Below are 27,391 nucleotides of genomic sequence, written 5' to 3' on the forward strand. Positions count from 1 at the left end.
GGAGAGGGATGGCACGTGCATTTCAGAGTGTATTAGAAGTTGCAGAGATTGCTTGTGAGTCTCAAACAAGCCAAACCCAATGAGTGGTGTTCGGCCATAAATGCCAACCCCTCAGGCCCAGCCAGCAAGGACTGCAGCTTCTGCCTGATGAACTGTCAACAGGCAAGTGCTGAGCAGGTCACTTTGAAATATTCAGCGTACTGCAACTGCCTAGAAACAGCGCACCCTGAGTTACTGCTTCAGTTAGGCCCTTTCTCTCTCAGTGACCAAGTGTTGATACACACACCACAGTCCTTTTCCCAGGTATCTCTCAAGCCTGCCCAGGGCAATCACGCAGGGCCAGTGTAGCCCAGTAAAGGCATACAGGTATTATTTTTGCACATATCCCTTTTCCTGAATGTTCTCAAGATCAAAAGGAGACAAATGTGCATACAGGTATTCATAGAGAGCAATTCAAAACAGCTTTCCAGAACAGTCAGCAAATTCTTCTTTTTTATAAATGACCAGCTGGAGGAACAGGACCTGTGAAAATTAAATCTATGGGAAGAAAAGAAACAATTGATATTCTGCTTTGAGAAGGAAATGCACAGACACAGTGGTATACACATACATACATGTGCAGCATGGCCAAAGTACCAGGAGACAGAGTTTGAGCATATCTGGCATTTGTGTCACTGGTACATTGAATAAGCCATTGCCAACTGTTTCTCACAAACACCAGCTTATGTGCAACACAAAAGAGACTGTACAGCTTCGATCACTCTGCGATCAGATGCCCTGAGGCACCCAAACAGCATTATAAAAATGTTTTTCTGAAAATCATGCCTGTGTGAGTGTCCCCTGTTAGCCAAAAAGAAAGAGAGGTTATAAAAAGGTCTTGGATTGGGAGTGGTGGTACAGCCTCAGCTGCTGAACTGGCCATCGAGACCCACACAGGGCAATGAACTGAAGGAGCACACCTTAGGGATACAACAGAAGTTTTGTTCTCTGGATACCATATTTTACTGGTAGGTCTTTTTCTGCCCTTTAATCCCTTTTCCCCTCTGTAGTAAGGATCAAAGACATGACATGAAAGGAAATAGCTAAGAGGATGAGTAGGGGATGGAGGAGAGGGGGAGATGCTGACAACATGGTGCAGGAGGTGAGATTTCCCAGAGAGAGAAATCAAGAAACTTCATCTGCCTGTGCTGGGAGTAATCTAGCTGTTCTGGGACCAGTTCCGTGCACGCCAGGGTGGTTTAGGAAGCCATCTAGCTGTAAGTCGCTGCTAGTTGTCTGACTTCTCTTTAAAGGTTCCATTCAGCATTGCTTGAGGATTGATTCTTCAGTGAAACAACTCCCAGGTACAGTCTCCCAGGCAAGAGAGCCAGGGATGTATCTTTATGCAAACCCCACCAGGAAAAGGTGGTGAAGGTGCTCAAGGAAGCAGGATAAACTCCAAGATCATGCAAGCATCATCGGGATCATCTGCAGAGCCCTGACAATGGCTATGGACAGCGTTATTCCCTGTAATGCCAGTGCATGGCACTGCCTGCACAAGTGGAGCTTCTCCAGGGGCCATGGACCAAGACTCAGCCTCACCTTGCAGCTGGGTGAGGTAAGCACATACCTGGAGGGTGCTGCATCCCATAGGAGCACCCTCAGCTTCTGGAAACCCTGGTTTAGGGACTTCCTGAGCCAGAGAGTATATTTGCATCTCTGCATTTGATAGCTCTTGATCTAGGCTCTTGAACCTATTTTATTTCTGGCACCTATGTCCTCTGGGCAATAAGCACCAGTTTCACCACACACCATGTTATTACATTATTGGGTGTTTTAAAACTTCTGGTTCCCATTTGATGCCACCTCTTTGTTATAAGTACTGGCGAATCTCTTTTATCTGCCTTCTCTCCTGATTTCATATCCTCCCTTTCATATCCTCTGCGAATCATCTTTTTTCCCCACATGAAAGTGTCTATATCCTTTCTTGTGACTGTACTCGATACCTTTCTGCACTTCTCCCAAGTCTGCTACACCCTTCTTCGAGAAGTGCCGGGCAGTGGCAGGTGCTAGCTGTGAAAGCTCTGCACACTTACACAGCTGCATGATGGCACTTGCTGCTTGTTCCCCATTTGTTTCCAGCTAGTTCCTAACAATAATTCAATTTTTTACTCAGAAGCAGTTTTGCTTGTGTGTGGCATTTTGTGCTACTTACATGTGATTTCATCCACCACTCTTATTGCCTGAGCAACAGGAGATAGTTTATACCCACTTTATAACCAAACTTTATAACCAGTTTTAAAGCTGCCAATGCTGAAGGATCTTGTCTTTTATAAACTACTTTATAAACTATCTCTTCTCCTTGTGGAGGATATTTATGAACTTGCTGAAAGGTGCAGACAGTTGGAGAACTCCACTTTCTTCCTTCTCTGAGTAACTCTCTTCCATTAAGAATGATCTGCACTTTGTCTCCTATTTTTTAGTGAGTTATTTACCTATGAGAGTACCTTCCCTTTTATCCTTTGAGAGCTTCATTCCCCTAAAAGATCGGCAAGGCGTTATCTCTCTCTACAAAAGCTGTGTTGCCTCCTCCCCTGGTTTTCACATTTAGCCATGTACCTACAAGTCAGACCCTGTATTTGAATTTTTAACAATTCGCTAGGCAGGAAAGTCAGGCTCATCATTCTGTGGCTTCAGCTGTTTCAAGCTGATATTGCCCTCAGCTATTCCTTCTGGCTCTGGGCATGGGTAACAGACTGCATGCTTGTGGGTTAGCAGTTCTGTGCTTGAGCCCCTGCATGATGCCCACGTGGGCGCCCTGTAGCCCCAGCGATTCATTACTGTCTGCTTTACTGATGCATTTCAGAAATGCTCAAACTAATGATTTGATTTATGAGGGATCCTCTGCCCCACGTTCCAGGGTGAGAGCCTCTTCAAGCACTTCCACGCTGATCACTAATGCAATAAATTCAGTTTACCCTTCTGCTATGCAGTTACAGCCCTTGCCATCCCTCTTAGACCTTTGTTACTTCATGGACCTGCAGAGCCACTGGCAGCTTTCCTGCTTCTAAAGGAGTTCAAACTGTTTGCATTACTAGTCTTTCTCACAAACTGTTCATAGCAATCTTCCCTGCCCTGCCTCACTGTGGCTCCACGCTCAGCTTTGCTGTTTTCTGATTTCTTTGTCTAGCCACGCCTTTACTTTGGAAGAACAGCTTCTTGCTTCTCTTTTCCCCTTCTATTGCTTGGCCAGTCCTTTTCTGGGGCTTTAAGTGATCCTTGTGCCCAAAATCATCTTACTCTTTTGACTGCTTCTTTTAGTACTATTTGAAGAAGGGTCTCATGTATATGTAGGATCCTTTTTTGCAGCCTGTGCTAGCGCAGTGCATTAGAACCCTAACATCATACTTCTCTTACTTAGGCACAATTGGGGGGTTTTGTGTCACCTGTCATTGGACTTTACACTCTCCTTAACACAGTGTCCCTCCCATGCCACCAGAAGAGACACATTCTTCTCTGTAATTTCACCTGGAAATTACAGGTGCCCACTGTTTGTTTTAAGCTGGGTTTCTAAGAGGTTTATGTCAAAATTTTACTTTAAAGCTGGGCTTTCTAATTCATCTACTTACATTTTTAGCCTTACAACATTTATCTAGAGGCATATATTTATGCATTTCTTCTTGGTCTCCTTGTCTATTTTTGTGTCCTGCTTACATGGGACTGTCTGTTGAGATTGTTTTTTGCTCTTTTAGCTTGTTCTCTATTGATTTACATCCAGCAACTCTGAGGTTGTGTTATGTCAACCAAAGTGTTTTCAGCTTGATGGCTTTTCTGCATAAGCTCTGCTCCTGCTCTCTTCAACTGTCCTCGGTTCCTAATAAAGTTAAATCCTTCCTTTCTGTGTCTTTCTCAATCTTACAAGGAGATTCTGATTCTCTGGCTGGTCCTGAAAGCATTCACAGAAGCTACTGCAATCAAATAGACTCAGAGTTGCAATGTCCTTTCCAACACACTGGTCCTTCTAGCTCCTGGAAAAGGGAGGGAATGAAGGCTGTGTGCTTGCACACTAGCACTGGCTCTGGGTGGATGCCAAGAGAGCTTTTCCCTACCATGCCATCAGGAGATGGGGACATCTGGGCCACTGGGGTTCTCTACAAAGAGGTGGAGGCATCATACCAGGGACCTTTGCCATGCCTTGGACACTGCAGCACCCCGCACCCTGTGTGAGGTGGAGACTCCAGCTCTGGTGGCCTGGGGAGTCCTCCCAGTTTTATTTTTAAATGGGAGCTCAAAGCAACTCCTGAGCAGCCTGCCCCTCATGCCAGGGGGCTCTCTCCATGTGGAGGTCGCTTGCTGTGACCCTGGGAGGGCTGTGTCCTGGCAATATCACTGCCCACTGTCTGCAACTCAGGGGACATCAGTACTCAGAGCTACCTGCAAACCAGGGAGATACCTCTAAACTGCTGCCTCCTTAGCTCTCCAAATGGCAGCATCCCTCCAGGCTCTTTGAAGAACTCATCTGCAGTGTCAGGCACTTCTGTGCCTGGGAAAAAACCTCTGTTCCTGGGAGTCTGGGAGCGCGGAGTGCTGCAGGCAGCCAGGACAGGGCTCCATCCAGCCTCCCCCGTTCTCTGCTGCCTTCTCACAGGCGCTCCAGCACCAGGAGCCTGGGTGTGGTGGAGGGCTGGATAGACGAGCATGGGGAGGAAGTTATTATCTGCGTGGCACAATGGGCACAGTGAGTCATGAATTTAAGGCCAGCATTTTAACAGAAATTAGGCAGCTCGATCTGTATTTGGTACCTAAATCAAAACGATTTGCCCGAGGAGCTACAATGAGTCAGTGGCAGGGTGAGGAAAGGAGCCAGGCTCTGCTTGCAGCCAGAACCTGCCCATGCTGACTCGCAGGTTGCTGTGTTCAGAGGAGCATGAGAGAGCAAGACCTGGGAGCTAAACTCAGGCTCTTTGAAAGAGCCTGGTCTCAAATGCATTTCCCCTCTCAGAGATGTGCAGCAGTTAGGCAAAGGGCCAAACTTTAATTATGTCCGATTTCCAAACGATGCTAAAAAGCAACTCCCACACAACAGAGGCAGGTGAGAGGTGAGGCATGTGCAAATCCATAAACTCATTTAGTCTGTTTTCCTACTACCACTGGCAATGCACACTTCATTATTGATTCAGTTAGCGAGGGTTGGCTAAAACAACTAGAGCCCAATAAGCCTTGACTGTGCCAGTGAGACATCCAGACTGATGTAAGGACACTGAGAAACATGCTCCCATCCCTTCATTTGGGAGATATTCCAGCTGCTAGAGATGCTTAGTTCAAAATAGCCACATTATTCCTCATGTGTATTATTTTAGGATGAAACTGCAGGGTTTGGTGCCCTCATTAACAGCCTTGCTAATCATTCAGGCCATGATTTTCAGACAGGTGACATCTGAAACGCTTCTATTGTCAGTGGTCCTGTAGGAAAGCCCACCATGAAGGTATCAGGTTTACTGGCAGCCAGAGTACCTTCAGCAAACCACCCTCATCCACTTGCTTGCTGCAAGAAGAGGCCAACAGCAGACTTACCCTGACTACCCTGCTGAGACGGGCAGTGAAGTTGAAGACTCAGACTGTGTCTGGGGGTGCCTGTCCCTGAGAAATCAGCAGGAACCGTGTGGTTTCCCTCCCATCCTGACAACCCCTCCTCCTGCTTTTTCAGCTCTGAGCCAGACTGCGGCACTAAACACTTCCAGAGCGGCCGAGAGCCTGAGCTGCAGGACAGGGGAGCGCTTGTGGGGATCAGGGGCTGGGCTTCGGGTGAGCAGCAGTAGCCAGCAGGATGTCTATGAGGAACACGAGCATCGCAAGCTTTGGGCAAGGCTGAGTCCTCGGGCAGAAGAGCGGGGCTGGGCTCCAGGGGACATTTTCTTTTCCTTCGGTGGTGACGGCTCTGTGAGCTGTGTTTTGGGGGCAGTGGGACAGGGGATGTCCCAGATGCTTCCAATTGTCTTTTGGCATCTTTACTGAAGTCCAAGCTGCTTGGAGAAGCGGAAGAGATATGAGGGGACTCCCGGCCTTGCTGGGAACAGGCTGGCTGTCCCGCCAGAGCTGCTTCCTGCAGCACAGTGCTGCTGTCTGGAGGCTGCTGACAGTGATAGCTTTTCTCAGTTCTCTTTTGTGTCCGAGCACTGTGGAAGCCAACCTTGGCCCCTGTGTACCGGGATTTGCGCTGCCCAGGCCCTTGCCCTGCCCACCCTGGGGTACACTCCGCATTTCTTCTGTAGTGGTGGTGCTGGTGGTGGTGGTAGTGGACGTGGCTGAGCACCTGGGGCTTCGCCGGACCAGCACCCCCAGGCACCATCAAGTCCAAGGACCTGGGCCGCATGTCCCTTGGTGGCAGCGGCTGCTCCTGGCCATTGTCTGTGGCAGGGCCCTCTGAGCTGCAGTACACAAAGGGGTCGTAATCGCTGCTGAGGGAGCTGCGGAAAGTGGAGCAGCTGCCATGGATGCCCTGCAGACTGACATCTGTGCAGTTCAACATGGAGTCACTGGAGGAACCGTGGCAAGGCCCCGAGCTGGAGTCACTGCCTGGCCCATCTGCCAGGTACCCGCTGTGCTCCGTGAGATAGCTTTCTCCAGAGCCACTGCTGTTGTGCTGGTGCCCGTGGCCAACCCCCCGGCGAAGGGCAGGCGCCCGGTGCTGCTTCTGCACCAGGGCTGCCTTGAGCCCCAGGCAGGGGGGCTGGGGCTGGGGCTGGAGAGAACAAGTCCTGTGGGATGGCAGCGTCTGCCCGCATGCCGAGGGGTTGGGATGCTGCTGGCCCAGCAAGCCCGGGGCCAGAGGAGAAGAGTGGCCACAGGCAAGCAGGGAGGTGGCTGGCCTGTAAGGCATGTAGTGGATAGTGCCAAAATCCAACTGGGAGAGCTCCAGAGAGTGAAAGAAGGGGTTGCCATGGGCTTGCTCCGGGGGAAAGTTCCTGAGGTTCCTCTGAGGATAAGCATGTGGGAGGTGGTAAAGGGCATGTCCTGGGTGCTGTCGGAAGAGGTGGAGTCGCCGTCCGGGTTCCATGTCCTGTGGGGCCATCCTGGAGCCAGCAGCCGTGGCCTGGTCCACCGAGTCTCTGGCTGTGGAGAGAGAAGGGAGCATCCAGCACAAGTCTCACAGCCCAGCTGCAGTAGCCCCTGCATCAGCGAGCCTTCACTGCAACCCCACATCCCACCCATGCCCTGCAACCCCTCACTGCCACCACCAAACTGCCTTGATGGTCCTGCACACACAGCACCTGCCCTGCTGCCCTGATGCTCAGATCCCACCTCCCTTTCCCACAAGTCCCAGGACTGAAACCTCCTCCTCTCAGTGCAGGTCCCAGCCCAAGCCCTGTACACTGCCGGTGTTCACATGCACAGGGACCCCTCTCCATGCACCCACCACCCTATACACCCACAAGTGCTCCTGCTGATGCACCATGTGCATCATCCAAGAGTATATGGACCCTTTGGGCACAACCCTGCTGTGTCTGAGCCCTACCAAGGATATTGAACATGCAAAGTGGACATGTGTGGTGCTGCTGCAGCCAGGGGTCAACGCACTCCCGGTGAAACTCGTGGGAGCACGAGATGATCCGCAGGTCCTAGAGAGGTGGAAAGAAGAGGAGTGTGAGCAAGGAGAACCATGTCCCAAGGGCTGGATGGGTTCCTCTTGGTGGAAGTGAGCTCTGTAGGATAGAAAGATGGCTAACTGTGAGCGGGCTTCAGCCCAGCTTTGCATGGAGGAGGCTGTGCAGCAGCCTGGCAGTTCTGGTTCTGCTCACTGCATCCAGCCACCTCCAGAGAGGTGGCTGCCCTTGGGAATAGCAGGGGGACTGCCCCGCTGCTGCAATATGGATGTATATGGGCATTTTCATAGAATCATAGAATCACAGACTAGTTTGGGTTGCAAGGGACCTTAAATCTCATCCAGTCCCAACCCCCTGCCACAGGCAGGGACACCTTCCACTAGAGCAGCTTGCTCCAGGCCTCGTCCAACCTGGCCTTGAGCACTGCCAGGGATGGGGCAGCCACAGCTTCTCTGGCACCCTGTGCCAGCGCCTCAGCACCTCATTTTACCCTACAGCAACAGCTGGAGAACTGTCTTCGAGGAGCCTGAGTCTGCAGGCAAGTGTCTTCAACAGGGGCAGGGCTGTTTTGGCCAAGGCGCTGGCAAAACTCCTCTGATGCCCATCCTGTCCCAGCCTCCAGGAGCTGCTGAAGGAAACATTCCAAGTGCCTCCTGCCCCTACCACACTGCTCAGCCCCCGCCACAGCTCCCACACGCCGGCAGCCAGCCTGCTCAGTGCTGTGGCTCAGCAGCAGCCATGCCTGCAGCCTACCTGGCCCTCGCTGAACTCCTCCAGGCAGATGGCACAGACCGGGGCTGAGCTGCAGGTACTGGCCGAGTCCCACCGTGCTGCTGGCCGGCACCTCGCCTGGAACTTACGCGTGGCCAGCTGCCCGATGGCCTGCATGGTCTGCTGCTGCAGGGAGTCCTGCACCGGAGAGAGGAGGTGTGAAGGAGAGGCTCAGCCCCACACTGCCCTGCTTCCCACTGCCCTTCCGTTTGCAAAATGGCATCATCAGGAATTTGGGGGTGATAATTGTTTTTCCAGAGGTGACTTTCTGTCTAACCTGACTTAGCCAGAGTAGGCTTTGTCACCAGCAGGAGACATCTGGCCAATTCAGCGGTGCTGAATTTTTGAGCCCCAAAGGCTTGTCCTTCTATAGGACCAACAGGGTATTGTCAAATCTGGAAATACATCTGACTCTGAAAAGACAATTATTTAATTTGTTAGTTTCTATTAAAAATACTAAGTCTTCTGCTCTCTACCTGTACAGACAATACTGTTAAAATCGAGAGCTAGAGGGCCAGCTCTGCAGCTTTGGGTGCTGGGCCAAGCTCTGAAAGGTTCTGGGACTGCAGGCTGCAGTGCTGGTGGGGCAGCAGGAGGAAAGCAAGGCCACCGCACAAGGAAAGCAGCCAGCCCATCTCAGGTTCACTCGTCTCATTCCTGGGCTGCTCCTGCTTCATGTGGCCTCATCTTCAGTTCACACAGAGGTGTATTTCCCCTCCCACGCTGTGCCCGTTCTTGCCTTTCCTGTGTTTCCATTCACTCAGACACAGCTGCTCCATGAGGTCCCTACCTGAGTCCTGTTCAGTTGGCACTTTGTGCGCACCACAAAAATTAAGATGATAACGACCACGGTGCTGACCACCGTGAGGAGGATCCACACGTCGTAGTCTGGCTGTGGGATAGAACAGGGAAGAAATTACTCGTGTGCGGCAGGGGTGGGAGTCAGAAGCTAGGCAGGGGAATCCCTGTCTCTTCCTGACCATCAGCCTTTGAATACATGATCCTTGGCCAAGCTCTGTCTCATATGCTCTTTACAGGTAAAAGAAAAAGGTTTCAGTCTTTTCTGTGCATTCCAGCAGGAATGGAATTTCTCTGTCTTGCAGCATCACACCTCTCTAGAGGTCACGGTCTAAAGGTAGCACAAGATGAAAAAATCAAGCCTTGGTCTCACCTGAAGAGACAGAGAACCCCCTCACCTCACTCGTGACAATTAAAGTAAGGGAAGAGAAGAAGCTGAAAGCACTTCTGAGCCTTTATTTGTGGCATGCCATCTGAATGCTGCAGACAGGCAGCTACTGCAAAAGGCTGTGATCTCTGTCCCTGGGGAGGAAAGCTCAGCATCTCTGGGGAAGTCCTATTCCATGGCACAGCAGCTTGGGAGGGAGGATACAGAAGGCAGTGGGAATGGTGTGTTTCTCACCCAAGATGGTGGCTCCTTGACCTCTATCTTCACATGGGCCTCTCTGTTCTTGTTCACGACCCCCATGAGAAGCTCAGCATCGTGACCTCTGATCAGAACCACAGGCTGACTCAGACCTCTGGGCTTTCTCAGCTGTAAAGAAACAAACAGAGTAAGAGGTGGTCCAGAACAGCCCAAAACAAGGACTATCCCAGCTCCCAAGGCACGTCTGGTTCCTCCTGATGCTTCTTGCACACACTTTAGATACCAACTGACCCCCGCAACTTGCCTTTCTCCTCTCTGATGAAACCAGATGGAAGCTCTTCTTCTTCCAGCAGCTTTTCAGCAAGGTTTTCTTAATAACCTCCAGTGGTGCCTCCTACGTGCATAACTGGTCACTGTTCAGTGTGTTTCTGACCATACCAGCAGCTTTCCACCATGGTCCAGACAGCCTGGCATGGGCTGGCTCAGCCAGTGCCTCAGTCTCCCCTCTGCTCCACACTGACTGAGTGAGGGTGTCCATCTGACACAGGCCACTTCCCATACCCTTACTGAGCAATCTCAGCATCCCCTCACCTGCACTCACTGTTGTATTTCTCTGGCATCAGAATTTTAGTTCTAAGTATACAAAAGAATGACAACAGATTAATCCAGTGAGCAGGAGTCAGCCCAGAGGTTGGATAAGATCAAACATCAGCTCCCCTACCTGTCCTCTTATCTAGTGCTGGATGCTTTTCATCATCCCTTGATTATTTCGAGGTTGGAACCTATTTCTTTCCAGAGATGACAGCAGTGTTGGTGGAAGAGACCTCTGGAGGTCTTTAAACTAATGTTAAGCTTGCAGTAAGAGCATCACCACCAGCACAGCAGGGTGGCCGTGACTTTGGCTTGAACATTTCAGAAATCACCTTTCCCCTAAGGTACACCAGGGCTGTCTGTACTAGCTGGGATAGGTAATCTGTGACTTATCAAGAGGAAGCATCCAGCTCCTGGCAGAAAAGCTCAATTGACCAGACAATGTCCTTCAAGAGCAGCAAGATGCTGTTCGCAAGCTGCTGGCATGTGCTCTGGGGACACCTGGATGTGCCATGGAGTGAGTGAAAGAGTAAAGCCCTGTCTGTGCATGGATGAGCTCTTACAGCTAACATCCGAAACAGCCTGCAGTGTCCTCCTGGAACCTCCCACTGCATGTCAGTGGCTGGTAGGTCCTGACTCGGGCTCATTTAGGGATGGGACAGAGGCACTGTGGTTTAGCTGTTATTATCAGTGGAGTTTGTACCTGATCAGCAGCACTTTCATCATCGGTAATGTCAAAAAGGATCGCACGAGCTCCACGCTCCCCCGCCAGCTTTGCCTGTCCAAAAGAACAGAAGCTTCAGTGGACATTTGTACCTCTGCATTAACATCTACCATTTGGATATGTATCTGCCTCCCCGTCTCTTCATGGGGGAAAGAAGCACCTACCTGCTGCTTAGATTGAGAAAACACTTTATGCCCTGGTTTCTGTACTTGTGTCGAGCTGCAGTGCCTGCTCCTGCTACAGCCCTGAAGCTCATAGACAGTTTCCCCCTGTAGTTGTGGAGGCAAATTACTTGGTGGGCTTGCAGTGCACACCAAATTCCCCAGCTGTCTGTCCCCTTTGCTTCAGAGTTGGATTTGCTAGGGAGGGATCTGCAGCCCCATTAGCCCTGTTGACCCCTGTGCGTCCCTCGCATCCCAGGACAGCAGGAACCTCTTCAGGTCCCCACTGCTCATCATAGCTGCATCAACCATGGGCTGTCTATGGGCTTGACTCCCACACATATTGTTCTCCCCAGTCCCTGTCCCCCACAGGTACCAGGGAGAAGCTCAGGCAATGCCTGGGCTGTGGGTCTGATCTAGGATTAGGAACAGAGTGGCTTTTCACAGCCCACCGGCTGCTGTGTTCTGAGAACAGTGTTGAGACCCACCCAAATGAATATACATGCCACCCTGGTGAGGTCAAAGCACAGCGCCTGGAGGACCTTGTGGGGTCACCCACGTCCTCCCACCAAGCCCTTTGAGCCCTCCAGGCAGGCAAAGACAGCCCTTGGAGATGGGAACATGAACAGAAAGCAGGGCTGGGCCACTCTTACTCATGCGGAGCCCTTTGATCTGCACGTCCCTGAGCGCCTGTGCAAACAGGAGCTGCCGGAGCCGCTGCCGCAGCTCAGCCTCAACATTGCCAAACCCCAGCTTGGGGCCAGAGGTCAGTGCCGCCGCTTCCCAGCTGCGGTATCAAACACAGGGCACCAGCGGAGCAGAGGGAAGGGGCATTCCCAGCAGCGGTGGAGTGGGTTCAGCTCCATCCCTCACTCGCAGGTGCTGGTCACCTCCACGTGCCTCATCAGGGAGAAGATGGGTGCCTCAGTCTGGGGACAGGGATGGGGATGTGCATGGAGCTGCAGATGGTCAGGAAGAGCAGGGAGGACAGGCTGAAGGCTCTGAGTCACTGAATGGATTTGACACTCTTGGGTATACCAGATGGGGAAGCTGGAGAAGTGGGACCACAGGCTAGGGGCAGGGACCAAAGACTGGGGTCCTGCCTGGGATCAAAGAAGCCTCGGTGTTTGTGAGCCCTGAAGAAGAAACAGCACTTTCAGATATTGACTTACACCCACCGGAGCCAGTCAAGCTTTGATGAACAGTGAACAGCTCTACGAAGATTTGATCCTACTAAAGACACCAACAATAGGAAAAAGAACAACTGAGAATGGACAACTGACTCTTGCCAACATCCTTCTGACTCCTGCTGCAAAGGACACAGCTTTTGTTCAAGCTATCAAGCCTACTTAATGCAACAGTTTTCTGAGTGCTTGCTGCCTTTCATCAGCTCTCTCCAGCCACATGCAGAGGTGCCCTCCCTTTCTGAGGACTGAAACACTTTTGGTACAAACGTGTATTTCGAGGGTGACTGAGGAGGTTGCAGTAGCCTGTCAATCAGACTGGCAACCAATGGTTTGCTCAGGGAAAAAATTCACACACCCCCAAAATTACAAACTATGCACCAGAAAGAAAAATAAATCACTTTGAAGTGTGATCAGGTGGAGTTCTCCTGCTGGGCTGGACGCAGCACTGCTTGGCTGGGTGACAGCTAAAGCAGAGGTTATGATAACACTTTTCACATGGCTATTTTCATCATCAATACAGCACTGCAATTCAATATGCAAAGCTCCACCGCAAAAACACGTCAGGAAAACAAGGCTCTAGTGAGCACCAGCCACATCCTACAGCTTCATCCCTGCTCCTGAGGAGAAGTGCTGTCCAGGGATTCTGAGAAAGAGATCTGTATGATGTTGAAGGAAAGGAGCTTGGCTTCGGGAGGATGGAGAAGCATCCACACAGCAACTGCAGGGGGATGGAGGAACCAAGGTACAAGGCAGGGCCCAGGGATGTGGCCAGCTTAAGAAACATCTGCCTGTATTTCATGGCTAACCTAGTCCTGTTTCATAGAACCACAGAATGGTTTAGGTTGGAAGGAGCCCTAAAGATCATCCAGCTCCAATACCCCTGCCATGGTCAGGGACACCTTCCACTAGACCAGAATGTGACCACTGGCAGGGAGAAGAGCTGTGAGCCTCCCTGGGTGAGGTCTTGGAGTAGGATATAGTAACTACAGGCAGGATGACATCTGATGTCATGCCTAGTTGGACCTCAAAATCCATTGCTGGATTTGGCTCTGGTAATAAAGCAACGATGACTAAAGGCCAGTGAACTGTCACTGTACCATGGCAATGAACTGAGGGGTTTATTTTCTTTGTGTGGGTTCGTGGTCCTGGAGAAGGGATCAAGGCTAGTGAGGATGACCACAGTGCAGCAATGCACCATGACTTGTCCTCCCTGTGCTGACCTTTCTCAGCTGACCCTAGCGCAGGGTGCCCAGAGAAGCTGTGGCTGCCCCATCCCTGGCAGTGTTCAAGGGCAGGTTGGACACAGGGGCTTGGAGCAAGCTGCTCTAGTGGAAGGTGTCCCTGTCAGTGGCAGAGGATTGGAACTGGAAGAGCTTTGAGGTCCCTTCCAACCCAAACCAGTCTGTGATTCTGTGATTCTCCTGTCCCTGGCCTCAGTAACGTTCTGGTACTTCCTGCACCATGATTAGCAACTCAAAGATAAAGGTCAAAACTAGCATAACAGCTTCTAACCTTTAAGGTTCTCAAGTGGAAGATGAGTGCTGGATGCTGCTCCTTCCTTCTGTTCAAGACCCTCCACAGCACTTGCACTGACCAAACCAGCTGTTGCTGCTGCCAACCCCAGCACCCTCCCCTGCGAGATGAGACCATTATAATGTGATGGTCACATCTAGATGGACCTGGGACAGCTGGAGTACCCAGCTGTGCTCCCTAAGGACACCTTGCTCTCATTCCTGCCACAAGACACACTGGAAGCCCCTGGGTTCACACTTCAAACTCCTCATCCTCATGCACTTACACCCACAGTGGGACCAGGCTGATTTCCAGGTCTGGGTAACTGGAAGCAGTTCCCTAACTCCGGCACACTGGTTGTGCTGACAGCTGGTATCAGTTCCAGAGCAGCAGCAAGCCAAACTTGGGCTTCCACCCTGGTCCAGAAAGGGATAGGCACTGCTGTCTGCCATGCAGCTGGGGGGAAGCAGCCTCGAGGTGGCCTACCCATAGCAGCATCACATCCCTTCCCTTGCTTTTGTAGCCACAACCTCTGCATAAAAAAAAACCAACAACAACAACAAAAAAAAACAACTAAAAAACCCCCAAACTGCTGTGCAGGAGCAACTGCTTGGAATGAGTTCCACCTGCCCTGTTCAGCCCTGCTGCAGGGAGGATGGAAAAGGACCCTGTCCCCATCCCCAGCACATCACTACCAGCAGAAGGCAGACACCAGGAGCAGTATCACCTGAATGCATCCAGATAAAGCCAAGAAGAGCTATGCAAGTTGTTTTTTTTTTCATGTTTGTACAGTGCTGGTGGAAAATAACACAACATTTAGTACAGAGACAGTAACAAGTAAAAGCTAATGCTAGCCTTATCCACACAACTTTATCAGAGACACAAAGATTTTAAGGCTTAAAAAATGACCCTCGTTCCTACCTGACTTCCTTATTACCAGAGAATTGCACCAGTGACCTCAGCTTTTGACACAGTGACTGCTGTGTCACTGAGGTACCTCTTTCACAGGAGACCTGATCTGAAGACCTCTGAGATCTCCCATGCCTTTGCAGGGCAGATGGTTGCCCATGTTGTTAACAAGTCACATCCCACCACTAGTTCATCTCGTTTGTTTTTGGCCCAATTGCTCAGTGCTGATTCTTTACATGCCTCATCCAGTGAAGTATCACAGTACTGTTTTTGAAGACAGAGCTACAGAAGGTGTCTTCTGTGACCAGGTTTTCCCACAGGTCAGAGGACACCAAGAAACACAAATCCCCTCAACAGACAAGCAAGCAGTGCGAGGCTGCAAAAGAGGAGGGGCGCAAGGCTGCCAGGCAGCTGGGATGCTGGGGTCAGGTCTGAGCATCCTAGAGCAGTCAGGTTAAGGAAAACTCCACAGCCACAAAGCCAGGCAGTCCAAAAGATAAAGAGGGACGGGTATTGGGGATGGCTGCCACAGCATCTCTCCCAGAGAGCCCCCCTGCCAAGGATCAATGTCCTTGTCCTTTTCTCCACCTTCCAACAGCTCTTTTCTACCCTCCTGCTCTTACTCTTTCCTGCACCACGGGTTTCCGTTCCCACATTTGTACCTACCTTGTTTGCCAGCGACAGGCAGGGGTTGGGATCCCGATCCGGCTGTTCAAGCTTGACAATGGTGATGAATCCCGATTCGGTGTGCTCATCCTCGCTGGTGTTGCACAGGGACAGCGGGTGGGACTGAGGGACACAAGCAAAGGGACACTCAGACCTTGGGGCTTAGCACTGCAAAGGGTGGCTCAAGCCTGTCACTCACTGTACCATAGCTACCTGCCCAGAGGGTGCAGGACACCCCTGTAGTGGGCATCACCACTGCTGCTGCATCCCATGGCCCTGTCTAAGAGTCACTGAGGCTCTGAATGCCACAAAAAAGCAAGTCACTGTCCAAGTTTTGGTCCACCAGGACAACGTCATAGAATCCTAAAAATGTTTTGGATTGGACAGGATCTTAAAGATCATCTAGTTCCAACTTCCATGTCACAGAGAAAGGTGCAGTTTCTAACCTGGCCTGCACTTGTGTCTGGCTTTGCCCCAGTCACAGATATTCAGAGCTAGAGCAGCCCAGGAGAGCACAGTCCTTGCCTTCTGGGATGGAGCATCCGGATAGCACAGGTCTTGCTGCTGCAAGGACTGCCAGCAACCTTGGACCACAAGGCCCTGCTGGCAGCCAGCATGCTCCCTGCCAGGGCCTGGGCAAGGTGAAGGGACCACAACAAAAGCAAACTTCTCTTGCCTTCAAAGCTTCAGCACTCCTTGTTTCTCAGCCACCAAACTAGACAACTTGAAGATAAACTTGCAGACAAGCCAAAGGAAGGAGTGAAAAAAATGAAAGCAGGTAGAGAAGTACCAGGAATGAGAAGGGAGAAGAAAAGATTCCAGTAACCATATCCCCAGTGAGTCCTGGAGAAATGCTCATCAGGTTGAGCCCAACTGCTGGGAAGCTGAGACAAGACGGGGTCAAGGCACCAGGTCTGGGCGCACCCACCCTGCAGAGCACCCTGCAGGAAGGGATATGGTGCCCCAGTATGTCACTTGGACACGAGCTGAGGGGCTCACTCCTGTTGGAGGCAGGCAGTTGGGGTTTTGGTGGTCAAGGCCCCTTGTGGTGAGCCTGTCCCGGTGTGGGGCAGAGCTCAGAGGGGCAGCACCACTGCCCTTGGCTGCACCTCATTCCTGTGCATTCACCCTCATTACGACATCCACTGAGCACTGCTCTGGTCCCTGTCTGGAAGAGCGAGCAACTGCCTCTGATTCTTCAGTCCAGCAGTGGAAGGATGGCGCGTTGGATGGCAGTGTTGGTGCTGCATGGCAGGATGTTGAAGCAAACTGCATATCAGATGTTGGCTCCCTCCTGGGGGGTCCCATCACCTTGCATGAGGCCTCCCCAGCTCTTCTTAACACAGTTACCTGGCTTCCTGCTCTGTGACTATGTTGTGGTGTATGAAGCACACAGGTTATGGTACAGAAAAGCCTGTAAATACTGAGGCTGCTGGACAGCTGTTGTTACTGCATTGATGCACGGAAGTGTGAGAAACAAGCAAGAAAGCTCAACATCATAAATCAGGAGGATTAAGGCAGGCTTTGTGTCCGGTGTCCATCCAGAAGCATGCCCAGAAGGCTTGCCCACCCTGCATGTAATCCTGCAACAGCATCCCAGTGTTATGCAAAAAAGGTTATTGTCTTGGCAGATTTAAAACCAGGGGAAGGAACTGCCAGAGCAGCCCAAGGACACTCCTCGACCTCCATCCACACTCGCCGTTGCTGTCCCAGGGGCTGTGAGGCTGTGTTGGGCCCTTGCTCAGGCTGCTGGGGCTGCTCCTCAGCATGGAGCCAGGGCACACAGAGGCACAGGGCTGGCAGGAGCTGGGCAGGCTCAGAAAGAGACAGATCATGTTTCCTCCCCTCTGCCAGCTGCTTACTGAAGAAATCCAGCTGTGGGGGAGAGGGAAAACAGGGCTTATTTCACCTAACTGCAGACATGCTGATGTCACCTTTTAATGTCTGAGTGGGTCGCAAGAACAAGTCCTTCAAGGAGGATGACTCACCCAGGCTGTTTTTAGTCACATCCTTCAGGAGGAGATGCACCATGCCCATTTCTTGCTGCTAACAATGGAGTGTAGGCAATTCACTCAGATGTAGCCATCTATATGGAAGCCTTCAAAAGCTGAAGCAGACGAGCAGCACCTATGCTCACTCAGAGATGCAAAGTGTCCTTCCTGGGCACACAGAGAGAGAGCTCTGCCTGTTGGAGCTGCTGCAGCCAGAGGCCAGGGTGGACAATGCTAAAGTTAACTGGGGCTGCATGCCAGAGCTGGTCCTGTGCAGGTTGGAGCATCCTGCCCTGCATCCCTATACCAGCCCAGAGCCACTGCCCCAGGGATGTGGGATGCTGGTCTTCACCCCAACACCCCCAGCAAAGCCCTAGGGCTGCAGCCAGAGTGGGGTTCTCAGCCGGGTCCTGCCCTCCGGGCCCCCTCTCTGTCCCTGTCTGGCCAAGGTGCCCCTGCGGCCTGGCCAGGGCTCAGTGGAGGCCCCTGCAGAGACCACAGCTTCATTACCCAGTCCCAAGCAGCCCCATACTGGCTGCTGCCTGCACTGACCCACAGTGCCAAGGTATCCGGCGCTGCAAATTGCAGAGATTGCCCCTTCAAGCGGGCAATCTTTAATGGTTGTACCCATCAAACGATGCAGGGCACAGTCATGCTGCTGGCAGACTGTGGGTGGGTTTGCGCAGCCTGTGCTATGGCACAACCTGGCACCAGTTCCAAAGGTGCAAGCAGCCTGGCACTGGGAGATCAGGAGGCACTACAAAATCACAGCGCTACATTTTGCTCATTGCAGGGGGGTTGGAGCAGATGAACTTTGAAGTCCCCTTCCAACCCAAACTGTTCTGTGATTCTGTGATTTGTTGTAGCACTAAGTCCTGGGCTGCAAAACAAGAGCTCTTAAAAGTGAGTTAGAATGGTGAGGATTAAATAACCCCAACATACCCACAACCACAGACATTTGCAAATTGCCCAGGTTTTGAGGCAGGGAACACCTACAGTCACAAGGGAGTAAAGAAAAAGCCCAGGCTCTCACTACCTCAGGAACTTGGAGACCTATGTGTAAGAGATGGCACCATGAGCACGAGCTAAGACATAACCTGTTACACCTTAAATACTGCACAGAGTAGCTGGGCACCAATGAACTGCTGCATGCCTTTGACTGGCAGTCCCCCATCCACCTTCCTCTTGGGGACTCCCTCTCTAATCCATACTGATATTTGAAGAAAAATCTCATAGTGCTATAGAACTTAGATTTCAGACTCAAAGACACTGGAGAGGGTGCGATCGTACCAAGCCAAGCACCATAACTCTAGAAATCCAGGTTTCCAGGGAAACAATTCAATCTGTTATGCCCTGGGAGCATTAAGAGAAGGCTCCCAAGTAACCCTGTGCTTCACACAAGTAACAGCAGGCACTGCCCCACCAAGACCAACACAGCATTGGAGTGCCCATGATCCCACTGGCTTTACCAAGCAATGTCGTTACTTTTATACTGTTTGCTGGACTGGGAGGTCTCCGGCTTTTGGCTAATGTATCATTTTAATAATGGCAGAAAAAACACAAAACAGGAAATGCAAAGAGTGTGTCTCGTGATCCTTCCAATACTGCAGAGATAACCCTCCTGCTGGCGTTACCCAGCCTTCGCCGGGCTGCTCCCTGAGGAGCCTAGGCTACCAGTGCTGCCTGGAGGTGTGTCCAACCCTGGGTGGGAATGTCTTGGGGTGCTGTGACATTGCTGGGGCAGTGTGTGACAGACCTGTGTGCTGAGCATGGAGCAACCCCTCTGTGACAAGGATTGCAGGGCCTGATCACAGCATTAATGATAAGCACTGGGGATAAAAGCAACAAGCTAAGCTGCTGCAGCCCCAAATGAGCGTCAGAGCACATATAAAATGCTGGCAGCTGTTCCAGTTGGTAAATCTGGAGAAGACTTGCTGATGGATGCACCAAAGCCTTCCCTTTGATTATCTATTAAGACTGGGCATCGTGGTCTTCTCCTCATCCCTCTGGGACACCCACCCTCCCTGACCAAGCAAGCGTCCTTTGCCTCAGGCATTCCTGCCAGGGCACAGCTGCACCCACCAAGGGCAGGGCAGGAGGCTGGGGGAAACAGCCATGCAGATCCCTGCCAGCAGAAACCCTTCCCATGTAGGCAGCTGCCCAGCGACCTCAGCCAGAGCAGTGACACCCTCGTTACCTGTGACCAGTCCCTCATCAGACACTAATCATCTCTGGAGGATGAGTGCAGGTGCCTTCCTCAGCACCCTGTACCACATGGCCAGGGGCAGCTCAGGAGGATTCCTCTTTGCCCAAGTGACACACCTCGTCCACCCAAGTGACATGCTCCGCTCACCCCTGCTCCCCTCTTCCTAGCACCGTCTCCTCCCATTTGGTGCTACACAGGATGCGGGAAGGTCCCAGGGAAAGCCAGGCAGAGAGAGGTGTTGGGTTCTCACTTGGGGGCTTCATTTATAAAACAGTAGAAAAATAAAGATGACCCTGAGAGGTCACCAAGCCCAAAGGCAGGATCAGCCAGACCCAACACATTCCTCAGAGACACTCGCTCAACCTGTTTCTGAGACCTCCAAAAAGGAGCCTGCTCACTCCTGGCAGGGCTGCCTTCTCCTCACACCCGGAAGTATTTCCCAACACCTCATCTGAATGGGGTTTGCTGCAGTTTAAACATATTAATTCTCACTGAATTGACTATGCCCATGGAAAAGAGAGAATCTGCTGCCCCCTCCCTTCAGAACCATTTAAACTTTCCTGTTCCCAAAAGCCTTAAGGGACAAAGGCTGAAAAGCAAAGCCCCTGACAGCCTCTCAGTTCTCTCTGTAAGAGAACCCAGAGTATTTCACGCCCTTTCTTCGTGGGGGATGAGTTAAAAGGATTGATTTGGTCTGAAGTGGCAGTAAAATTTTTATAAGCAACCAATAAAATTAAGCATGAAAAAGAGAGGAAGAGAACAGGAAAAGAGAGTGTTTACCAAAAGGCTCCAGAAAAACCATGGCCTAAACTGGTGAACTGTTAAGACCAACATATAACACATCACTAAATTGACACCACCACCAGAAAAATAGCAGGTAGCAAATACCACGCTGAATATGAAGTTGAGAGCGAGGCAGCGAATGGCAGGTCAATAATCCTGACTTAAAAACTGGGGAAAACCCAGTGTGATGAACAGAGGAAAGAACGAACAGTGCTTTGGAAAAGGAGAGTGATGCTTCACACACCTACAGGACTCCTCAAAGCAGTCAGCAAGTGTGGGAATAAAGGTAGTTCAGTTCACATAATAGTCTGGTATTTCCTCTTCTGTTCTCCTACGAGGTCAAGGCTATGGACAATGACAGAGCATCCTGTAGTACTTCACTGGGTCATCACCAGGACTAAGGAGAGCAAAATGCAAGTCAGCCTTTGCAATGGAGTGAACTTACCAGGACAGTCACAGAAGTAAACTGTGTTGTCCAAATATTCACAAAGGACATGGATAACGAGAGGAATAGTGAAGTGGATGAGTTTTTCAGTAATACATAAATATTCAAGTTGGTAAATATTAAAAGTGGCTGCAAAGGACTCATGTGATACTGAGTAATGCACTGATAGAAGATGTTAAAAAAGGGAAATATTATAAAACATAGCTAGCTATCTGACAGAGGGATGAGTTATCAGCTGGCTGTTAATGAACAGGAAAGATCTTGGCAGCATTGCAGTGAGTTTTATGGAAAGCACTGTTGAATCACCCAAAGCAAAAGGCAACCAGACTGCTGGGCATTCCTGTTAAAAAATCAGTGAAAAAAAGAAAATATACTAGAGAAGGCTGCAATGTGTCAACATCTTGAATACTACTTGAAGTCCTGCTCACTCCACCTTAAGCAGAGGGCACTATTTCTGCACAAGAAAAGATTAAGTGAACAAGAATTCTTCAGCTTAGTACAGAAGGGATATGCTAGAGCTACATAAAAATCACTAACGATATGGAGAATTCCTGGAACAAAAGACCAGGAAGAGCTGTTCAATGCAAAGGTGCAAACACTGGCCCAGCTCAGGCAATCCCTGAGCACAGCACAGTTCTGTCCTGGGTCTGGTGCAACCATGTGGGCACTCACCAGGCAGCTCCACAGGCTACACCCCACCACTGGAAGCCTTTTGCCACAAACATCTGTGCTAGAAACCAAGTATTTGAATAAAGCTGAAGTTCGTGGTCAGTGCCAGAGCACCAAGAGAGTGTTCTCCACCCTGCAGGCTCCTGCAGGTCATTAGCAGTGCCAGCTAATGATGGAGACAGCTGAGTGACTTCTGATCCTGCCCCAGCACCGGCTCTCCTGCCCTTCCTCTTACGTCAGCAGCTTGAATCCCACACAAGACTTTGAGGGAATACTCAAGTGTGCAGGGCTGAGAGAAGCATACAATGATCTTATTCAGGACAGCAGCCTCCCCACTGCTGCAGCTCATGCCAGGGCCATTTTGCATGTGTCAGTGGTGCTGCAGTCTGCAGTGGATGGAAATGCCATCCTTCTTAGATGAGCTACATGACAGATCAAGAAGGAGCCTGTGGGCAGTGAGGAGATAAGCAATGAGACTAAGGCACAGCGAGGAGGGGCCTTTTGTGGGTATGCAGCATCTCAGGCATCACTGTGCCACGCCTGCTTGTTGGTCAGAGGTGCTCACCCCCCACTGACATGCTCACTTCACTCAGTTGTGCCATGTCATTGTCACAGAGTATGAGCTCATGAGGGCAGAATACGGACATTTCTTTATTCATGGATATCAATGCCTGGCTCAATACATCCTCTTTCCTGCTGGAAGTAAGGCTCTCCATTAAACAAATGATACTCCTTCATAGGATCAAGTGGAAGTACTCTACTACCCTCCTCCCCATCTTTGTTGCTAACACTGACCTGTGATAGAATTGATGCAGGAAGGATCAGGGCAGATGGACCAACTCTAGTGCTCAAACTGCATTAACATTTTTATTCCTATATGTCAGGTTCTTCCCAGTTTACCTTAACCCTTCAAATCCATCAGCTCAACAGATGCCTTTTTTACACCAAGGTCACAATGCTATGCAGCTGTCGCTCTACTCACAGACATAGCAGTAGGAATGAGGGGATGCAACCGAAGGCCCAGGAGATGCTGCTCAGAGGCTGGCATGCAGCTACAGTGGGGCTGAAAGATGCTCTAGGATGCTGCTGGAAGTACATAGGACAATGAGGAGGGATGAGGCAGAGAGGTGAAGTGGATATTAACTGTGAAGAAGATGGAAATGGCTGTTTGGAAGGGAATGGCAGTGTTTCAAGAGGCCTGAGGAAAAAATGCAGCTTCCATGACTCTTGGGCATGAAGCTTAGCCATCAGGATATGGGCTTTTTAATTTAACCTGCATAAAGTTTCAAGAGCTGTTATAACAGCAAACACACCTTACCCACATGTGAGTCACAGACAAACACGTTCACTGATAAAAAACGCATTATTCTTAGAGAGACCCAGGTCCTACCTCAACGTGCAAATAGCTCAGACAACCATCCAAGTCCCCCAAAGGAGTGGCAAGAGGTGGGAGAGGAGACAAAGGATCTACAAGCTGCCAGTGCAATACCCCTATGCTTGTTCCCTTACACATGCTCAAGAGCTTCACTATCTTTGGGCCATCTCAAGGGTCAGCAGTGCCCGAGGGTCTGATACAACAAATCAGTCCCCAGTCAATAAATGCATCTCCTCCTCCTTTTCATTATAAAGCTGGTGAGCTACAAAGGGAGGTGCTGAGCCCCAAGTGGGATGTTTATTTGATTATATCGTGTGCAGGATTAGATGGTTTAGGCGAAGTCTGGGTCTTTTCCATCCCATCGCACAAGCATGGCCACGGTGTCAGAGAAAACTGTCACTGCACACATCACTGTCCTACTGAGAGCTCTGCTGAGGTTTGCTGGTCTTGGGACAGAGGGCTACAACACATGGGAAGCAAGCGTCATTTCTTCTAGCACAGCTACCATTTCCAACAACGTTTCTGACAGCTCCATCACGATGTCTGGTTAAGCTCTCTCTCTCTGGTCCACACATCCATTTTGGAATATCAAAGGCAAAGGGAGTTCTCTGGTCAGCCCTGACTCACACCACTAAACGAAAGTAAAGGCAAGCTGGCCCAAGTCACGGGAAAACAGCTCATGCTCCTGCTGCAAGCAGTCTGGATTCAAACCCAATGAACAGTATCCAGCCCATGTCAAGCTGCTCACCTCACACACCTTAGAGTGCTCAACTCATCCTCAGTCTTGTGGACAGTGTGGCAGTCTCCATACTTCAAGGCCCTCTTACACAACGACCATCTGCACTGTGCTGACAGTGCTTTGGAGGTTAAAACTATTCCACAAAACTCACACAAGTCTTGCCCCTCAGCAACAGCTTAAAGCACTGGCAAAACTGGGCAGGCAGCACAGCAGCCCAACAGCATCCTTTTTACCACTCAAAGCACAAAGCTGCACTGTCACTTGGGGCCAACTCAGGGATGGCACAGGCAATATGAGGTCTTCCACAACTGATATGTCAAACACCATCATAGGAGACAGCACTGACTCTGCAGTGGTGGGCCAGACACAAAAACTCACCCAAACTCACGTAACTCTACCGCAGAGACTGAAGTAGTGTTTCCTCAACCAGCAACTTTCTATAGTGGGTTTCAAAGTTGAAGCCTTGAGGGTGGATGTCAGAAGGAGCATTCTTGCACTTCCAGAAAGTAGGTAACAGAGCTTAGTAGAGCAAAGACTGACAAGGAAATTCTCCTTGGGGCAGATCAGACCATAAACTGAGAGATTATGTCAAACTGAGAGAGCTTGGCTTGTTCAGCCTGGAGAATGCTTTGGGGAAACCTTAGAGCAGCTTCCAGTGCTTAGAGGGGCTGACAAGAAACCTGGACAGGGGCTTTGGACAAGGGCCTGTAGGGACAGGCCAAGGGGAATGGCTTTAACCTGCCAGAGGGGAGACTGAGATGAGCTCTGAGGCAGAAGCTCTTCCCTGTGAGGGTGCTGAGGCGCTGGCACAGGGTGCCCAGAGAAGCTGTGCCTGCCCCATCCCTGGCAGTGCTCAAGGCCAGGTTGGACACAGGGGCTTGGAGCAAGCTGCTCTGGTGGAAGGTGTCCCTGCCCGTGGCAGGGGTTGGAACTGGAGGAGCTTTAAGGTTCTTTCTAATTCAAACCAGTCTATAAGTCTATAATTTCTTCTGAAGTGTCACACAACTCCAAGAGGGCTGAACTGCCCTGGTAGAAGACCATAGGGCTCTCCTGATGTTGACATGGACTGGGGAATGCTCTAGAACTCTTCTGAAGATGAAGCTCAGCAGCAGTGTTAGCTCCACTGCTGCTTGGAGACTGCAGTACCCTGATGCAGACCTGCACCATCACTGTGGCCATTTCTGGAGGAACCAGCAATGGTCCAGGGCAGACTTACCTGGTCCTGAGTGAAATAGGGGCATTTGTCACGCCTGCACATGAACCCAGGCTCAGCAAGGAAAGACTACAGGCAGGAGATGGGGCTGGCTGAGCCTTCCCGGCTGGTGCTGTGCCGGGGGGAACATCGCCGATCCCCTCCCCCTTGAATATCCCTGGGCTCCACCGCCTTGGCCAGGTGCAGAACAAAAGGAAACGAATGATCTAGTTATTGCTCCAGCGCCAAAGGTTTGAAGGTCAGCACGGTGCTCATTGTATGGCCAAGCATTGCCTGCGCTGCCCTGCCTCAGCCCTGCAGCCAGTGCCGGCTCCGCAGGGGCCCGTACTGTACGGCTGGCTTCTGCGCGGGGAGATGAAAGGCTTCTCTCTAATGTAATAACTGACGGCCTCTTCAGTGCCGTTTGAACTGTTTACAGACTGAGTTAACGATTACAGGCAATGTGTACCTTGGCTGCTGCCCAAAATTCTTACCCGCCCGTCAGATATTATCAAAGAGCCCTTCACTGCTGGCCTGGAGTCCTTCCAAAACACAGCGCCAAAATGCCGGCATAGAGGGGCCTTCGGCACTCCATCCTGAAACCCAAGTTAGAAAGTCACAGATCTGCTCTGACAAGGTGTGCTGGGGACCGGCTGCCAGAGACACCGGAACTCCCAAGAGGTCCCCAAAGACCTTCGTGCCCCAAGGTCCATGCAGAGTGGGCTCTTCCCTGCAGGACATCACCTAGGGCTTTGCCTGTGCTCGTTCCCAGACCTCATTAGAGGACACCACACAGCCCACAGGCTCTGGCTACCCAGATTTCCCTCCCTACACGAGGTCACTGCCATCCATAGCTTATTCTTTACATGTAGCCTGGGTGGTTGTGTTAATGCTGGTGGTTACACAGCTTAAAGCTACTCCTGCCAAAAGTGTTTTCAATACCCTCATGTCTAAGAGTGTGGACAAGAACAAACCAGGTGGTGGGAGATTAGATAAAATCACTTCCATTGTTATTTGTAGCTGGGAAAATGCAGGTGTAGGTATAAGGTCTAGCTAGAACTGGGTTAGAAAACAAGCCCCAGCTCTGTGGGGCAAACTGCACCAAGTCTGGAAATCCCGCTGAAACGAAGGGATGAAATCAAGAACTGGCAAGCTGCTCTAATTACAGCTGAGTAACACAGAGCCACATTCAAGCAGCACTGAGGCTACAGAGCAAACTGCTTCCGAGGCAGGAAATACCTCAGCTGCAGAGCAGGACTCCTGCCTGGGGAAGAACAGCGAGAGCAGAAGCCAGGCTCTGCTTCCAGGAGCCAGACTCCTGGAATTTTCTGTCAGAGGGAACTTCCTAAATACACCTAGATAAAAGAAAAATCCAAGTCTCCATTTCAGGTAGAAACATGCCTCATGGACCATCAATCCCCTTCATCACCAAACTTTAGGCTGTAAAATGCTAGCTCTGCCAACCAAGCTACCATGGTTTCAAGATATCTGCAGAGGTTAAAAAACCTCTGCTCCAGTCCAGTCTGGGTCTTAAAACTCCCAGCTCCATCAGCATCACAAACTACTGCACCCCATGCCTACCAGGAGTCTGCAGCAGCACTGGTATGCCATCACCCAAAAGCTCCTTGTAGAAAAGGCCACCATTAAAAATATAAAACTTTATGTTCAAATTTTCCTCCTGTGTTCCTAAACCACATCTTTTTGTCCTGGAAAGAAAAAAAAAGGCAAAAGAAGGCAAAAGTGTCTCTTTTGCAGGCTGACAAGGGATGGAGTTTTCAAGGGATGCTCTCCAGAGGACGGATGCCTTCACATGGTGTCGGTGGTGCGCCTGAAACATGATGCATGTCAGCAGGTCTGAGGCATAAGGGTGAAGTGTGAATAGCTAAAGGAATAAATGACTTGCTTTTTAATCACATACCACACTGGCTTCCCATTGCTTTATTGCTCAGATGTGGGGTTTTTAACTATGGATGGGATGAGGGAGTAGCTGGTGAAGGACAGAAGTATTTCTCTTGTTGGATGTTGTAGTATTGCCAGGAGACAGAACTGTAGATGCAAATACATTTGCTGTGATTTGATTCAATAAAACTTGCTAGTACAGTGCAGCAGACTACAAAAATTGGTTCCTCCTACGCTTACTTGCTAAGACATGAGTTCAGGCCCTCTGGGATCCGCAATTCCCTGGCTGCTATCAATGACATCACTGACATCTAAGGAGCTGCAGGAATGCCAAGAATGCAGCTCTGTGCTCCTGGGGATGCTGAGCTCATCAGCTGCTACCAGAGGCAAGAGAAAGATGGGGTGTCTGCTTCGCAGTCCTGCCTCATTACAGCCTTCCCCTCCAATGGACACCCTCTGCACTTCTTAAAGCCACACAACACATGGTCACAGGGGTTTTTCGTACCTTTCCAGCATTACTGGAGTTACTGATCTGGAGGACATAGGCAGAGCACATTGGGCAGCCTGAAGGACATCACAAACATGCCTCATTCTCTTTTTGCCC

General features: G+C 50.7%; 2 protein-coding genes across 3 annotated transcripts in view; both read right to left on the reverse strand.

Moving 5' to 3' along the window:
* The window catches only part of SUPT4H1 (SPT4 homolog, DSIF elongation factor subunit), a 57,873-nt gene that overhangs the window by 5,468 nt on the left and 25,014 nt on the right, over positions 1-27,391 (reverse strand). The window lies entirely within an intron of this gene.
* Positions 1-27,391, reverse strand: part of RNF43 (ring finger protein 43) — a 56,713-nt gene that overhangs the window by 3,489 nt on the left and 25,833 nt on the right. For both annotated transcript variants that reach the window (XR_009746470.1, XM_061470648.1), the window contains exons 2-8: positions 15,489-15,611; positions 11,033-11,107; positions 9,775-9,906; positions 9,145-9,246; positions 8,337-8,492; positions 7,496-7,598; positions 5,554-7,092 (exon numbers count right to left, since the gene is read on the reverse strand). Coding sequence is in view for 1 of the 2 variants with exons in the window: in XM_061470648.1 (XP_061326632.1) it covers positions 5,554-7,092; positions 7,496-7,598; positions 8,337-8,492; positions 9,145-9,246; positions 9,775-9,906; positions 11,033-11,107; positions 15,489-15,611 (2,230 nt within the window). In the remaining variant the exon portion in view is untranslated. The remainder of the gene's footprint in view (positions 1-5,553; positions 7,093-7,495; positions 7,599-8,336; positions 8,493-9,144; positions 9,247-9,774; positions 9,907-11,032; positions 11,108-15,488; positions 15,612-27,391) is intronic.

This window comes from Pezoporus flaviventris, unplaced genomic scaffold (assembly GCF_033815535.1).
Source record: "Pezoporus flaviventris isolate CSIRO_AGI_PZ_B2104156 unplaced genomic scaffold, CSIRO_AGI_Pfla_v1 ptg000063l, whole genome shotgun sequence".
NCBI lineage: Eukaryota > Metazoa > Chordata > Aves > Psittaciformes > Psittacidae > Pezoporus > Pezoporus flaviventris.